Source organism: Apiospora phragmitis (assembly GCF_038363925.1).
Source record: "Apiospora phragmitis strain CBS 135458 chromosome Unknown utg000002l:1.0-5516284.0:1.0-5523493.0, whole genome shotgun sequence".
In the NCBI taxonomy this organism is placed as follows: Eukaryota; Fungi; Ascomycota; class Sordariomycetes; order Amphisphaeriales; family Apiosporaceae; genus Apiospora; species Apiospora phragmitis.
The window spans coordinates 2,520,677-2,536,875 of NW_027117400.1; the positions used below are offsets into that span (position 1 = coordinate 2,520,677).

Sequence of the window (16,199 nt, forward strand, 5' to 3'; positions counted from 1 at the left end):
TTGGATGCGCCACAGACCAGGTAAGCTGGCTGGTCTTGGTCAGACCGGGCCGAGCACTTTCCAAGGATCTGGAGATGGTCTCTCTTGGCCGATTCCCACCTCCCTGGCTTTGTGGCTCCATCGAACACCCCACAGAGAACCATTGTGGCATTTTTGTTTACGTAGTACTGTATTAGAAACGTTCCAACTAGGTATAGGGTGGTATGCATGTAGGGAAATGTATTAGAAGGCAAAGGCGCTCTGCTCAAGTGTTGGTGTAAGTATATTACATATATATTATTCCCGTCTACAATTCTCAGGTAAGTTAGCAGCCAGCCAGCCACCGAATGACACGAGGTTGGCGCAAAACCCATACGAACCTGACTCAATCGCAGGGGGAAAACTACAGTAGCGCCATTCCCTTAACCGTGATACCGGTACTTCAAAGAGGGTCAGAGGTTTGGGCCATCCGTGGATCCTTCCACGATATCCAACCATTAGCACCGAAAATTCCATGCTCGCTAATCCAAGTCCCTTAGATCTTGCGCGCTGGATTGCTCTGAGACCCATCACTGAGTCATGCTTAGTAGAGCTCTCCAAAAGAATAAAACCACCTAAGGTAAGGATATAACATGGAGTTGTGGATTCAGCCCTAGCTCAGGTTGAAAATGTACCTACCTATCCGACGGGGGTAACAACTGTGTAACCTACAAGGTACTCTTGTGTATTGAGCAGACTTGCTTCTTCCATCACACGGCTTGGAGCTGCGGTATCACCTGTTTTGATTGGCGAAGTCTGCCCGGGTAGAATTCCAATCCTGTCACCCAATCAGCATATCCAGCTCTAAGCGAGCTTGATACTCTGTCGCACTATATAAAGACAGCGAGGCCATGCAAAGAATAGGAACTCCAATGCAGCTGAAGTCGCAGGCGTCTCGCTCTAAGGACCATCGACTCAGGTCTGATGCGGGTTGCAGTTAAGACGAATCATAGACCCTTTTTCTGACCTGGAAACGCACCAATCAAGAGATCGCGATCTCAAAAAGTATCTATAGATTGATGTATGCAATTTCTCCTGTAGCAGCCCCCCCCCCCTAGTTGCTACCTCCTTATGCATGCAACATTACTGGTGGATCAGCCGAAGCGGAACGAGGTCCCGAAGGCTTACAGCGTGCGTAAAGTACAAGCGAGAGTTTTGCAGGGCCGATGGGTAACCAGCGGAGCCGGAGACGCCTCCGCTATGAAAGAAGGTTCATTTCATCCTTTGTAAGGCTGGTTCTGTCCGCCCGCCTTCTCTTCCGCACGCACAAAACCCAACCCTATTCCGACATCGTCCTTGTCCCTCGACTTCTGACTTCTCACCACTGCTCTGCTTCGATTCCAGCTTTCGACATATCCAGGGTGGGAGCGGACTGCTTGTTTGTACGGCCTCAATGCTCTACTTGATCGCCATACACTGGCTCGAAATTTGTCACCTACACGAACGACCCCATTCGAGTCCATCTTAACAAGAAACAACCTTGGAGCACAGCTACCCTCATGTTCCATCACGTCGTCGAGCGATGGCGCTGTTCAAGAGACCTTCGGACCTTCCTGCCAAGGGACCATCTATCACAGCATGCACTTCGAACGCCCCTTTCGAACATCAGGCCAGGGGATGATTACTTCTTTGCGCCTGTATAAGAACAATCAGTGAATAGCCGAATCGATATCGACGACCAAGCTACGATTAGCTAGCTACCGGAAACCTCGTCTCGATCTTATCTGTCCCTTCACCTCAACTATCTCGACCGCCTCGACCGCCTCGACCGCCTCGACCGCCTTGACCAAAATCTGAATAATATCCAGACGCCGACGAAACCCAACCACAACCACAGGACTTCCCAAGAGCAGTGACGGATCAAGTGATCTTGGGACTTTGTGTCCATGCCTTCATCAAGATGCGCAGACGTAACGCACCACCACTACTCAGCAGTATAACCAGGCCTCTCTTACTACGTACATGTAGGCGAGGTAGTACAAGCAACCTGCAGCCAAGAATACTACTCGGTACGGGCTGGAGAGAGCAAAGTCCTCTCGGAAGATTATGCTACATGCCATACTCAAAGTCTCGAAAGCAACCTCCACGAGGCCTTCGTCGTTTGAAGGAGTGCTAACATAGCATATCGGATATCGCTATAAAAAAAATCCTTGTCCGGATTTCGCCGGCATGCCATTTGCCATAAATGGCCAGTATAAGTGCAATATCAAAACCGTGCGCGATGACGATATACCCTTTCTTCTCTCTCTCTCTCTCTCAAATGTCTAATAAGTGTTATACATACGAACTTCGGATGCGGGAATGGATCAAGGGCGGAATCGAAAAACATCTTGCTGGCTGGTGTGTCGACTTCTGTTCTGGCCTTGCTTGCTTGGCAAACCCCAGCTTTGGAGCGCGGGGACCAATGCGCAGAAGAACCCAACCCGACAGTCGTAGCAACCAGTCAGTCGTAGGTGAGTTGCTCCTCTTTCCACAGTCCGTCCCCAGACCAAGGTGAGGTTTGAAACGCGTTAAGCGATAACGATTCCAGGGATAGAGCTAATTGAGTTTGGTAGGGTGGTTTTTTATAGGACAGCTCGGTAAGATGAGAAATTCAAAATCATGCAATGAGGGCAATAGACGATACGACGACGCTCGCATTGTTACGCAAAGCGTGCGTCTACGCCTAGTCCCTATTGATTAGTGGCGTCGCAATAGCGCCTGGTCTGCTGTTGTTGACCTGAGGAAAATTGTGTGGTGGGTGGCAGGCCGGTTCTGGCTAATCTAGTGGGTTCCCTTGGAGCAGGTCAAGACCAGAAGGGCCAGCTTCAAGAAACGCCCAAACTCTCCTTTGCTCGTACAGAGCGTGCCTCTCTCTCTCTCTCTCTCTCATTTCTTTTCTTACATACCTCCTTCCTGCTCACCCTTGTGGTTGTTTTTCTAGGAAGCAAAAACAGTTCCCATGGGACTCCCGCCGGTTTTGCTTCCCTGGAGCCGACGGACGTCTCTCTGCAGGCTGGCAACATGGCTACAAGCTTCCTGCCCCCGTCAGTCAGTAGCACCTCTCCGCCGTGTGTGCTAAAGCTACTGTCCCCACGACAAGGGGTGCTTACATGCAACCCCAGGAGGGGCGACCTGTTCCGGATACGTCCGGCATCCGCTCCGCTGTCCATTGGTTTGAGCTACCGGAAAAGGTCTTGTTCCATTGACCTGGCTTTGGGCACGAGGCTCAACAACTGGAGATGAAGCCGGTGTGTACCTACCAAGATCAGCCTAATAAGCATGAGATTGGGTGAGGCATAGAAGGCAGCATTGGCGATAACTATTGCTTTAATACACCGACACTCACTAGCATTTGCCAAAACCAAAACCAAAACCCGCCGATTGCACAGGGCACCAGCAACCCGAATACCACGCAACGACACCAGCTCGACGGTTTACAACGGTCCCTCTGCGCTTCAGTTCAGCCTTCTCGCGCTTTTTTCTCTCTCCATTCTGGCATTCAAACAACGGGGCGGGTACGGCTTGTCGCGTGACTTGGCCAAACTTGGCCAAACTAACTCTTATGCATATTGATCCCGAGCGATTGGCACCCTCGTTTCTGTTGACTACCGACCAGACCATGACACTTGCCCTTCGACCGAGGCAGACTGATGGGAACTCTGAAAGCGACATGGTCCCCACCGTTCTACACGCCACAGCCGCCACTTGCACCAGCCTCACTATTTCCTAGCAGGGTTCTGGGCGATTAATATAATCTATCGTGCGGTTCAAGCGCTGGGAGGACTGTCCGTTTCGGGTTCGCACTGGGTGTAGGATTGCCAATCCCGGTTGTGTCGCCTGGGCATCGTGAGCAGCATACCCGAGAAGCTGCCACTTGCAGGTCATGTCGCGTTCGCTGCGCCCATTGCTGCCCGCCGGCCATGGACAACAAAATAGCTCCGACTCTTCGCCTAGTCCCCAAGTACCTAAGCGAACTGCAAGCAAAGCCGCCTGCGAGGCCTGCCGCCGGAGAAAGTCCAAGGTTGTTTTGTTTATTTTCCATGGAACGGCTATTTTTCTGTACGCGCGACTGACTGTCAACTGCTTAGTGTACCGCCGAGCGACCGCGGTGTGCTATCTGTGTTGAGCGACAGACTCCCTGCGAATACAAAACCCTCCCGACGGAAACCCACCTCACCGCGCAAAAGCGACGATTGACTGACCTCCAGGCAAAATGCGAGGCCTATGAGGATCTCTACACGATCCTCAGGAGTCGACAGGGACCCGACGCGGACATAGTTCTTCGACGCATTCGAGCCGGCGACGATGTGGCAGCAATTGTAAAAACCATGCAAGCTGGCGACCTTCTGCTCCAGCTCCGTCTGCGAGCTCCGGATCGATTTCGGTATGAATTTCCATACATACGAGAGATGCCACCCACTCTCGACGGAGACTCCTGGTCCAATCCGTACCTGGGATCAACACTGCATCAAAAGGCTCTGATCCATCCTTCACCACGCCAATCGCCCGCCGTCGATTTGGAGACGATCATGCCGGATGAATCACAAAGGATGTTCTTGGTGCCCTACCATACGGTTGAGATGGCCGATCCCAAACTCGAGTCAGCCGATGTTGCAAAGTGGACAGCTGTGACTCCCGACAACGTACTGCTGCGCCGGCTACTGAAAATATACTTCATCTTCGAATTTCCATTTCACCCCTTTTTCCACAAGGACCTTTTTCTTGACGATTTGTTGAGTGGGGACCTCAGATTCTGCTCGCCTCTTCTCGTGAATGCAGTGCTTGCAGCAGCGTGGGTAGGTTTCCGTAGTTTCTTTCTGTATTGGTGCGCTTCGCTGACCCTTCATAGCATGGAAACAGCGAGTTCAAGTCTCGGGCTGCTTATTGGCACCCTGATAACATGGGATATCGATTTCTTGCGGAAGCCAAACGCCTCTTGGAGCTCGATCAGGGATCTCCAAAAATTACAACCGTGCAGGCTGCTGCGATCCTTAACTCGGTCTGCATCATAAATGGCATTGATGACTTGGGATGGCCATTTTTACTCAAATCTCTGAGTCTGGCGCGACAGCTTGATCTCTTTGTTCACAGCCGTGAGTCGAGCCGTTTATGGCAGATTGTTGCTGGCACCACGGCCTGGAGTCTATTCAACTGGCAAGCGTAAGCAAGACATCACTGCTTTTGGGGTTTTAAGGGATACTAAGACCGGCGTACAGTGCAGTCTGTTATCATAATTTCAGGCCGCCCTTGGTGGATGAGTCGCCTACTTGTCCACTGCCGGACCCTGACGCTGAGCCGGACTACTATGGTGATGTGCGAGTCAAGTTTCCAGGGAGCGACACGGCTACAAGCATTTCCAACGGTGCTGTCTTTAGGGCAATCTCAGGGTTTCGCGAGATTATGAATGAAGTTGCCCAGAAATCGTTCAAAGAACCACAGAGCTCAAGTTACATAAGTCTAAGTGACGCCTATGGCGCTTATGGTAAACTCCAAGACTGGTAAGTGTGCCCTGTCAATTAAGCACTATCCGGCGCTCACACGTCCTGCCGCGTTCCATGTGTAACATAGTGCATCTTAAATGGTCTCATACTGAACAAAACTAGGTACCAGCGACTTCCAGAGGCTCTGACCCCTGACCGAATAGCTCTGCCAAGCCATTTGAAGCTTCAGTGAGTTTGATCCGGTTTGTTCTCTTAATCAGTTGTGGTTTGTTCTAATCAAAATATCCCGAACCAGCATGCATTTCCACATACTCGTGGTGGGTTTGTTTGAACCATATATGCATGTCGAATCGACGAACAATCAACCTGCCCCGGAATTGATCGTAGCCAAGTCGAAGGCTTGCTTCGAGACTCTCGTGCGCATCTACTATCTTCGCCACGGCTTCGAATCCTACGACACCACATTGTTACAGTTTCTGCCAATGCTTGCATTCGGCATATTGAGCGATTTACGAGATGCAGATAAAAAGGATCTCGATATTGAAAAGCGGAAAAGCCTTATCTCGACCCTGGTTCTTTGCGCCAAGGGCATATGGGAGCAAGGACGCAATTGCTACGGCGCAGAAGCTGTCTATCATTTCCTCCTCGGCTCATTGCGCCCCGAGGACTCAGAGCTCTCAGACGTATTGAAGCGCGAGGTTGCGAGCCACGACGATGAGGACGACAGGATGGCCATAATGATTCGCGAGGTTCGATCACAATGGCCTATCGGTGTTTACAGCGCAACGAAGGAGCCCGTCAACCATTCGTTGCGCGAGTTCATCCGCTGGCTGGAACCACAAGCCAGCAAAGGCAAATCGACGGACATCAATCGTTTTCAACTGACCGCCAACGGAGGATGGGTCAGGTACCAGCCTTAGCCCCAACCAATAACACGCAACAAAATCTGTCCAATAGGCTAGGCATTTTTACGTTGCGGACTCGGGTCCTACTTTCGTGGCCCTTCGAGGGCATTTCGCTGTGCGAAGTCGAAGTCCAAAATGAGGAATCCATTCCCCCTTTGGCCGGGCAATGACCTTGTGTCGGTTTACGACTGCGAATCGTTACCCGGAAGTGGAAAATCCAACTTGCCGGATCAGGAACCCCTTTTGACAGCTTGGGGGGTGCAAGCTCGCGCAGGGCGGCCCGTACATTACTTGGCTTTCCTACGAAACGAACCGGACTCCCATGGGCCGGTAACCATGGCCAACAATTAGAGAGCAATTGACGCCGTGGAGAGCGTGGAATTGAGCGGATACGTGAGTGTACGTCATGGTGAAAGTTTTACCCGTTGAAAAATACCCCTTCATTGAGCATTTGTATTTCTCCCCAAGACGAGGACGAGTGGCATCTCACATTTTTAGCATATGAACCTGCTCGGTGGCCAGTTAGGTCATCGAAGTTTGGAACCCCGACATTTATATACATCTTCTTTGGCACTTTGGTAGTGGCGAGCCTATTCTTAATGGAACCGGAAAGCATCGGTCGACACTCGCGAATTGTTTCACTTTCTTCTAGATACCTCGCATATGCCTTCTGCATTTCGATGATACACGAGCATTATTAAACCTAGCGATGGAAATGATAAGGAGTTAAACTAGCCAAGGCGCCATGAACCGGCATGTACCCCTCACGTAACTTGCGTTCGCTGATCATCGGGACATTCAAGCCGGGTTTGCAGGGGTGATAAATGTACCCCGGTCTATATCATCGGCTTGTTGCGAGTCGCTTAGTCTCCGGGCAGTGACCAATATACTTTCTTTTCTGGAATCGCCGACCTACATAGTGCACATAGTCTCCCAGCCAAACACGTTATGGATCTCAAGTGAAGCCCCTAGTGTTGTGATGCAGCAAAAGCCGTGTGAACAAATCAAGCATCACTCGTGTCTCGTGATGGGGTAAGATGCCCTACGAAGTCCTGGAAAATGATATGTGAAGAACTAGAATCGCTAGAATGGGCATTTACTTATTCTTCAGGTGCGTAGGTGTGAGGTTGCAGTGCTGAGTAAACCCCTGTCATGTGATTCTGAAGATACTTGGATTCAAACAACACAACAGGTGTCTATCGTGTATGTAGACTATTCCTGTGGCCTATATATTGGGACGGTCTTGCCGTCGTAGACGTTCCCACTGCTGTCGTACGGCGACTTCTCCCGGCGCGCGCCTCCAGGTCCTCCGCACCTGCGGCAGCACGCCCTTGCCGCCGGCCCCGACCAATTTCAGGTTGGGCGGCGGGACGGGGCGCCAGCTGCTGCTGCCGCTCGCCGCTGTCTCGTTGTGGAGGAAGCCGGCGTACGACAGCGAGTTGTCCAGCGTCGCGAGGTTCGGCGGGTCCCGGTTCGCGTGTTCGTGGCCCGTCGCGGCGGCGGCGAACTGGAATACGTTGGCGCCCGCGTCGTAGCGGCCCAGGGTCGGCAGGGCCCAGTTGTGCTGTGCCGTCGCGAGCAACGAGTAGTGCGTGTAGAAGGTGGCGTCCGCGGTGCCCTCGAGGCTCTGCGGCACGCCCGTGCCGAGCAGCAGCGAGACGATGCGGTTCGGGTTGTCGTAGGTGTCGGCCTCGTCGTACGTCAGCTGGATCACCGTGCGCTCTTTCCAGAGGGTATTGCTGCCGTCCTTGTCCTTGTTCTGGAGCAGCGGGAGCAGGAACTCGTGCGCCCACTTGGTCGCGTACGCCAGCGTCGTGTTGTGCCCGTCGTTCAGCATGTCCGGCGACATCATGACGAATTGCGGGACGGTGCCCGCCGCGAGGTCGCGCTTGAAGGCCTCGAAGGATCGCAGCCGGGCCAGGCGCGTGCCGTTCTTGTTGATGCTGTCGAAGGAGGCAAAGTGGCTAATCGGCGGGTTTCCCCGTTGACTGTCAGCCGCGTTACTCGACATATTGATTCGGTGTCACCACTCCAATGTGCATTATCGGGAACTTTTTGTTGTCGCGTAATAAACTTGTGACGCATGCGGAAAAACCTACTTGTGCTTCTTCACGTAATCCCATGTACCGTTCGCATCGAGACTGAAGTCGGCCAGGTAGCCAGGGCCCGGCATGTGCTCGAAGTAGCCGCCCCAGCTGATGCCTTGCGTGTCGAGGAGGTCCACGATGGTCGAGACATTGTCGGGCACGCGCACGCTCTCGTCGTGGTTCAGGCCGAAGTAGTCGCCGGCCACGGAGGCGAGGTAGTTCGGCTGGCTCGGGTGGGTGTTGGCATAGTAGCGGGTCTGCAGGATTCCGTAGCGCTTCAGGTCGGCGAGGTCGGGGTCCTTGATCACCTCTGCAAAGTCCTATATGGATGGATTGTTAGGAAAGATTAGAGGAGAGGAGAGGAACAGATTCAAGTGTTGCGAACCTGGTTCTCGAGCCAAATACTGATAAACCTATCGAAGACCCGCCCGGTGACGATGGCGCTATTGACGGGCGCTAGACCGAAGAGGAAGCCCACTAATAATAGGGAGCATAAGAAGTTGTTCGGCATCGTCAAAGACACCGCTGGACAAGCATGGTCGGTCGCATTTGGTTCCGCAGTATATGCAACAAAGTAATCTAATAATAGGTTATGAGATGAGGCTCTTGGGTTTTCAGATGGGGAATTGCCACGATTCAACGCTCAGGGGGGATGACGCGAGCCATTTCTGTCTACGCGGCTCGCTATAGGCCAATATAACCACTGAGACAAGGCGTAAAGCTTATTGCCGAGCTGTGGCAGATAACGCTCATCAGGCTGTCTTCTTCACACTGATAGGTTACTTGCATCAGGAGTGCATACTACATGCTTACCTAAAGTAGGTATGAATGATCTGATTGATTGATCAATACCAATCCTTCTTTCTCCCCTTCCACAGCAGACCGTGTTATAGGTGTCAGCCACCGTGTCCTCAAAGGTGGGAGGGATGCCTTGAAGTTGCAACAGCCAACAATACAGGCTCCCGTAGTCCTCGGCTCAACTTCTGCTTAATCCGAGGAAGAGGAACCCTGAACACCCCAAGAGAATGAGTCACTCTGAAAATCGGTTTGGCATAAGTGTTGGGGGTCTGGTAGTATGGGTGTTAGTTGAATCCTTCCATGCTGGGTTTGTCAGCTCGCGGGATTTTCGCACTTGCTCGGATTTCCGATATGTCCGAGCGTGAGATTCCCCTATTGCTCCGAATACCTTCAAAGTCAGCAAAGGTCCTCCCCCCTGGGTTCACAACCCATCCGTTCCGTTCCATTGTATACTTTGCTCAAGTAATCTTATCAATCTCTGATCTTTGGATTCATTGCCTTGGCTAGCCTCGTTGCGCTGTTCTGGGTTGGCCACCGCAGTAACCATGGTGGACACAACAGACACCACGGCGGCAGCACCGGAAAAGCTCACCCATCCGCTCCACTTGGACGACGGACACCATGACGATCAACACGACGAGGGCTCACACACTCATGATGAATCAACTAGTCACCCGCCTCGGAAACGACAGCGGGTCCGTCTGTCGTGTCTAGAGTGCCGCCGCCGCAAGCTGTCTTGCTCAAGAGAACTTCCCTGCGATCGCTGTGTCAAATCTGGCACCCCCGAAAGATGTACTTAGTAAGTGGAACTTTTTGTGTGTTGCAATAGCCTTCGCTTCAATGCGTCAACTTTCTTGTGCTACCCGCTGGTCGGGTTTATATACCTTGCATAAACGGCCTAGGCTTGTAGAGTTCCTCGGCCGAAGTCGCGCTTGCTCGGCGATATGTCCTTCCTCCTTTCACACCTCCTTCAGGGCCAAGAACGCCTTGTCAAGCTCCATGAGTCTGGCAATCCTGTCAACGTCGTTTTGGTGGCGCATGTTCTCGGTATACATCACTTATTAGTTGTTGCGTTTCTGTTACGAGAGTTTCTTTCTAGGCTTAGCCACTCTAGTGATCATGATTGATGTAGACTGACAGTCTGATATAGTGAGGCTCGCCCCCGTGGAGACGGTTCAGTATCTGGTAGAGCATCCTCGGCTCTTCTATCGGACCATCATGGCCTTGTCTTGCACGCCGGTGATAGCTCTCATCCCCATCGGGACATTGAGCCGTCTGTCCTCCGAGACGCCGCCCGAGACCATGACAGGATAAAAAGGCTTGAACTCGAAGTATCCCAACTTCGGAGTGCCTTATCAAAGCAGACGTCGCTGGATGGCACGACTGTAGCCTCTCCATCGACGTTGCGAGAGGCGCTCAAAGAAAGCCCGGCTGCTCCAATCGAAGCGCCGCCTGGTTGTGCTAACGAACCCTCCGACGGCCTCGAATGCAGATTTGTAAAGGGTAACCAGTTCAAAGCGCGTTACTTCGGCCCGCACAACTCCTGGTCCTCTTTCTATCAGCTCCGTAAGCATTTTCTATTGCTGTCTTGGCGACTCATCTCTTCAGGAATTCGGCGTAGTGGTCTGGTCGTTGAGACGGAAGGTCGTATACGGCTCAGGAGAGACTTGATCAAAAGCCCGAGTCCCGATGACCCTAGGAAGGCCGCCGCTTCCCTTCCCTTAGCCCACTATGCTGTAGCCCCGGGCCAAGGCTAACACTATGTTCTCGCAGATGGATTAATGCCTTTCATGAGGGAGACAGCTAATCAGTGGCTAAGACCACTGAACATACAGAGTAAAGATCGAGTGAAGCGCAAAGAGGACCGCGAGAAACGGTTCTTGGAGCCGGATGCATCACTCGAGGCTCTGTTGCCCCCAAAGACGGAAGTCGACTTGCTCGTCAACAAATACCTGGATCATTTCGAGCAGCTTCATCGAATTCTCCATCTTCCCTCCTTTTGGCGCGAGTACAACAGTTTCTGGGATCCCACTACCCCAAGATACGCTGCATTCACTGCTCTGGTTCTCGCTATACTATCGATATCAAATTCTCTAGACGAACAAGCGGCTAAGTTTGTCGGGGTCAAGTCGAGTTCATACCAGACGGCCGAGAGGTGGATCAAGGCCTGCGATGTTTGGCTAGAGAAACAGAGCCAGAAACATCGCAAGCTCATCCACTATCAGATCATATGTCTCCTGCACGTCGCAAGGAGAATCAACGTTATCAAGAAAAAGAGACAGTGGGCATCCTCGGCTGCTTTGGTGGCCGACGGCATCTCGGTTGGCCTCCACCGTGACCCGGACTCCGTGTCGACCAAAATCACCCCCTTTTACAGCGAGATGAGGAGACGCCTATGGGCCACCATGATGGAGTTTGACATTCAAGCATCCTTTGAACAGGGTCTCCCCACGATGCTGAGTCAGTTGGACATTCAAGCAAGGGCGCCCCGGAACATCGATGACGACGCCTTCGATGAAGACTCCGAGTCGCTCCCGGCATCTTGTCCCTCAGACAAGTACACTTTCGCCTCGTATCAGCACATCAGCCGACAAAGCTTGCAGCTACGTCTGGAACTTAGTCAAGTCCTGAGCGGACCTGCCCTGCACTGGGATTGGGAACAAGCTACCAAGTATCGCGACCTGGTCCTTCAAGAGATTGATTCGCTGCCTCCCTTGGACCAGTTATCGAAAGACACGGATGCCGTTTCTCAGCCCATTCTCGGATATACGCTGCTCCATCTACAACTACGACAGTACCTAATTCCACTGCACCAACCGTTCCTGAAGCTTCGCCAGTTCAACTCGAAATACCAGGTGGCTGAGTATTTCTACTACAATGCAGCCCGAGACCTTGTTCTCATGCATGACCGTCTCTTTCAGCAAGGGATGAGGGCACTTTATTTCCTGCGAGATGATGCGTCGAATGCGGCCATGAACCTGGCCCACGTTTCGCTTCTTCAACCAAAAGGTTCGTGGTATTGCGCGGGAGACAGTCACAAGCCCCTGTCCTTTTTATCCATCTACATTCACCGCCGAACCCGTTTGCGAATCCTTTTGCTGATAATGAACCTAGCAGACTCGCTCGGGCTCATTCTCTCGAACTCGACTGAGACAATCCGGCTCATGGAGAAGTGCCTTGTCATGAAAGAAGATCGAATACTTCGAGTTGGCAACAATGACCCTTGGGGCTATTCGTCCCTGTGTGCTGCGATAGGTTTATTGGAAACACACTTGGGCATCAAAACCTCGGATGCGGCCAAGGCCTCATCGGCAGAACGATTCATCAGCCTTCACTACAAGCTTCTAGTTTACCAGTCGGTGGATGCCAGCCAGCCCCCAAGTGGTCCCGAGTCCTACAGCGGACCCAAGGTACAACGACGAGAACCGTCTCTCTCCATCCGAGTGTGCAAATGATACTAATTATTCCTTAAAATGTATAGCCAAACACTCCTTCCTCCATCTACGGGGCGTCCCCGTTGAGCTCCTCCCTGGGATTGCCCTCCGCTACAGTTGCGGCAACGCCTACCCTCCCGTCCGTGTCAATGCCATGGCTTATGCCCATAGCTGATACCAGCCAGTCGAGCCAACCGTTCGGCCTGAATCCGGACTATAACCTTGACCTACTTGGCACGAACTTGAACGACTTATGGGGTGTCGATTTCAATGAGAATTTCTTCTGACGTGTGGCTACATGAGTAAAACATTGGTGGCTGTGCGGCAATATGTGTATCAAGAGAAACGCTTCTCCGTTGTACGTAAGGGGTTTTGTTGGAGTTAAAAAAAATCATATACCACTCGTCAAATATACTATTGACTGTATCATACGGTCTCACCTCAATGTCTTATCCTGTGTGCGGTCTTTATCTAACAGTCTTGTGAATACAAAGTTAGGGCAGCTTTTAGGGAAATATGGTGCAATGATGAAGAAGACACCTTCTAACAGGAGTAAAAGCAACTAAACTAGAAACCTTTTTGTGAGAAAGGAAAGATACACACGATCCCTACCAGCCCAAGGACCCCTAATCAACTGCAATTGAAATCCAACGCAGGGAAAAGTTTCTATTGCATTCATTACCCGACCAAGCTTGCTCACATTGTTGTTCGCCGTCTTGCTACCAGGACCAAGAAACCTTTCTGTCCCCGTGGCATTTGCTTGCCGCCTCTTGAGTCGCAAAGTTGCGTTTCAATTTAGGGGGCAGTATTCGGTCTGTTCTGGTGATCATCTAATTCTTCTTCAAGGCCATAAGAATGGTTGCCGTCGAGGGCGTGGGCGTCTGAACATGCTCGACGGACCTCCACGTATGTATGCCCAGAGGAGCTTTCAGCACTCTGTTTGGAAGAGCCCTCACTGGGTGTCAAACCCTGACCCTGAGACGCACCAGAGGATGCGGTGTCTAGTTTGGCCTCTTCTGGCACCGTGCTACCAACGGTACGAGCCAGCAGGGGTGCTTGGGGTCCGATAAGTCGAGAGGTGCCAACAAATCGTCCGGCTGCGTAATAGGGATTGTCTCGTCGCAGCGACTCCAGTGTCCGTGGCCGAGTTCGTCTTGCGCCACTCTGTGGAGTTGAATTGCTGTGTCTCCTTCCCACTCAAGGTAGGCATACTTGTTATACCGGTCATATTTTTGCAGGAGGCCTAGGATGGGTGCGATGATGAAGGATATGATGATAATGATAGCCCCAGCCGAGTATGTGAGCGCAAGACCAAGTATACTGAAAGAGGCGTGCTCTGCACTTCGGATCTTCTGTTAGAGTATGTTAGTCTTGTGTACTTAGTCATTGCCGTTGTTTAGCGATTCTACAATAGAAATTACCTGATTGCGGCAAAACTCCCAATCGTGCTCGTTCTCCGGCTTGACAGTACCAAACAGCCCAGACCCTTGGGCTGTATTGACGAAGGTGGCTTGGAACCCGGCCAGAACGATCTGCCACCACCTCTCAACATCGAGCTGCCATTGGTTTTCCTGAATACGCGACAACATTCCTTGCTGGAGAAAGGTTTGCGGCGCCAGTGATGTCGGGCCAAGTGTATCAATAACCCCCTTGAGGCTAGTGGCGATGGGCATTAAATTGAAGTATGTCCATATGAGCAGAGACCCTAGTTGAGTATTTGGTATTGGTCTTTCGGCATCCATGTCTTCGGCAGTCAGATTGAAAAAGGGCGCTATAGAGCGCATCGATGGCGCCTTGCAGCTCACCGCATTGACCTTTAGTTGGATCGCGACAGTACTGGAACTGCTGGACACAGCCAAGGGGCGACGCAGCTTCTTCGGGGCGGTACAGCGCCTGATCAGGATTCGAAGCGCTTGAGAGAGTGGCGGTATTGACCGTGGCCTTGTACCAGTCATCATCTGTGCGCGAGAAGAGGTACACTCCATTCCCCGAAAGGAAAGCCAGCGATACGTCTCCGTCCCGTCTTATCAAATCTGGATCTGGCTTGAAATCGGACTCCCTGGGATTGAAGGACCCTTGGAACATCGAAAAACTCCGGTATCTTTTTTCAGATATTAGCTTGGACTCGATTTCTACACCAATGCATCCTCAGTACGGGATCATACGTAAGTAAGAAATTGATGGTTTTAACAAGGCCTAGCTTGATGGGGCTATATTGGGTCTCAATATCTGGGACTAAGTGAGTGAAGTTGCGAGATTGTGTATCGTTTCTAGCGCTCAAGTGCGGTCCATAGTTGTAGGTGGTGAAGTTCTGATTCGACACAGTGATGGTTTCCGAGCGTCCTTCCGTGGCCAATGGAGCACACTGATAGAATTGCAGTATGTGTTAGTGTCTCGCAGCCCTCTCGTTCAGCGTATGTCATAATACCTGACTGGAAAAGGGGGTGTGACATTGGCTCATAGGGAGGCAGTATTGGGAACCTAAACGTGGTTCTTGATGGTTTGGCTTCAAATACTAACCTGAAGTACATATCGAAATGTGAGTGAACTGTCTTCACCAAGGTTTAGTCCGAATACACGGTTGCTATCCAAGTGCCCTGTATCGAATCGGATATTGGAGTTGTCCCGTCGACAGATTCCAGACTTGAATGGACAAGAGGCGTTGTAGTCCATCGTGGCTGTTGGTATTGTGCGCGTAACAAACTTGGCGCACTCCAGGATCTGTCCCGAGCTTTGTTTCGAATAGCACTGTTGCGCGTAACTTGCCATGTTGTTGATGAAGGTGGAAGCATGGGACCTAGATAGGTTCACCTCGGTCATGTTCGTCGATACCAGCAAGTACGAGGCTCTGCAGCTGTCCCCCTTCAAAAGAACTTCGCCCGTTGTAGCAATTTTCGAAGAGAAACCGCCTGCCACCGTGAATGCGACGATGGACAAGAGTGCAAAGAGGGCTATGGGCAAGACTCGCAACCATGGCCGCTGGCCTCGCCAGGCCCATAGCAGGCGGAGGAACGATATGAGCCCAGACTCGGGCGAGGTTGCATTACGCAGCACAACCTGGCGCTGATGGTGGATCGTATCTCTGGGGTGCGGCGTCGAATAGCACTGATGGAACAGGATGGCGAAGATCCTCCAGAACCGAGAGGCAACGAATGGTACAAACAGAGCGGTGAAAGCAATAAGGAGATTGCCTTGCTCCCGCGTCATCGTCAGGGATGCGCCCGCAGCAGGTCCCAGAGACCAGTTCGTCCAGACGCCCAGATAGACTTGCCCGCTAGAGTCCATACTGGAGATTTCCAGATAAGAAAGTTTGGAAAGAAATACCAAGCTGTCAGAGCAGCTTGCAACACAAGAACTGTGAAAGGCCAAGATCTGCTGCAGAGCGAATAAGGTCACACAGCATCAAAGAGCAAGAACACCGATATTGCTCAAACACGTTGCAATCGAAGGCAGGAAGAACGCGAGTCTTACATGGATAACCGGGCACCTATAAATCCTCTATGCCCAAATTGTCTATCTGGACTATAAAGCAAG

At 51.8% G+C, this 16,199-nt stretch overlaps 4 protein-coding genes across 4 annotated transcripts; 2 read left to right on the forward strand and 2 right to left on the reverse strand.

The window, feature by feature from the left end:
• Nucleotides 1–3,871: 3,871 nt before the first annotated feature.
• On the forward strand, nt 3,872–6,361 carry PG994_001612 (uncharacterized protein; the record flags this gene model as incomplete). The annotated part of the gene is made up of 6 exons (XM_066853021.1): nt 3,872–4,021; nt 4,089–4,796; nt 4,850–5,160; nt 5,217–5,498; nt 5,604–5,669; nt 5,737–6,361. The coding sequence occupies exons 1-6, from the start codon at nt 3,884–3,886 to the stop codon at nt 6,359–6,361; spliced, it is 2,130 nt and encodes a 709-aa protein (XP_066721162.1). The 5' UTR covers nt 3,872–3,883.
• Nucleotides 6,362–7,571: 1,210 nt separating this feature from the next.
• Nucleotides 7,572–8,944, reverse strand: PG994_001613 (acid phosphatase; the record flags this gene model as incomplete). The annotated part of the gene is made up of 3 exons (XM_066853022.1): nt 7,572–8,310; nt 8,446–8,753; nt 8,819–8,944. 3 exons carry the CDS (start codon nt 8,942–8,944, stop codon nt 7,572–7,574), a joined length of 1,173 nt encoding a protein of 390 aa, XP_066721163.1.
• Nucleotides 8,945–9,776: 832 nt separating this feature from the next.
• On the forward strand, nt 9,777–12,952 carry PG994_001614 (C6 zinc finger domain containing protein; the record flags this gene model as incomplete). Its single annotated transcript, XM_066853023.1, has 4 exons — nt 9,777–10,030; nt 10,382–10,797; nt 11,005–12,641; nt 12,713–12,952. The coding sequence occupies 4 exons, from the start codon at nt 9,777–9,779 to the stop codon at nt 12,950–12,952; spliced, it is 2,547 nt and encodes an 848-aa protein (XP_066721164.1).
• Nucleotides 12,953–13,460: 508 nt separating this feature from the next.
• PG994_001615 (uncharacterized protein) lies at nt 13,461–15,950 on the reverse strand (the record flags this gene model as incomplete). The annotated part of the gene is made up of 6 exons (XM_066853024.1): nt 13,461–13,640; nt 13,697–14,017; nt 14,087–14,370; nt 14,471–14,766; nt 14,831–15,030; nt 15,186–15,950. 6 exons carry the CDS (start codon nt 15,948–15,950, stop codon nt 13,461–13,463), a joined length of 2,046 nt encoding a protein of 681 aa, XP_066721165.1.
• Nucleotides 15,951–16,199: the final 249 nt, after the last annotated feature.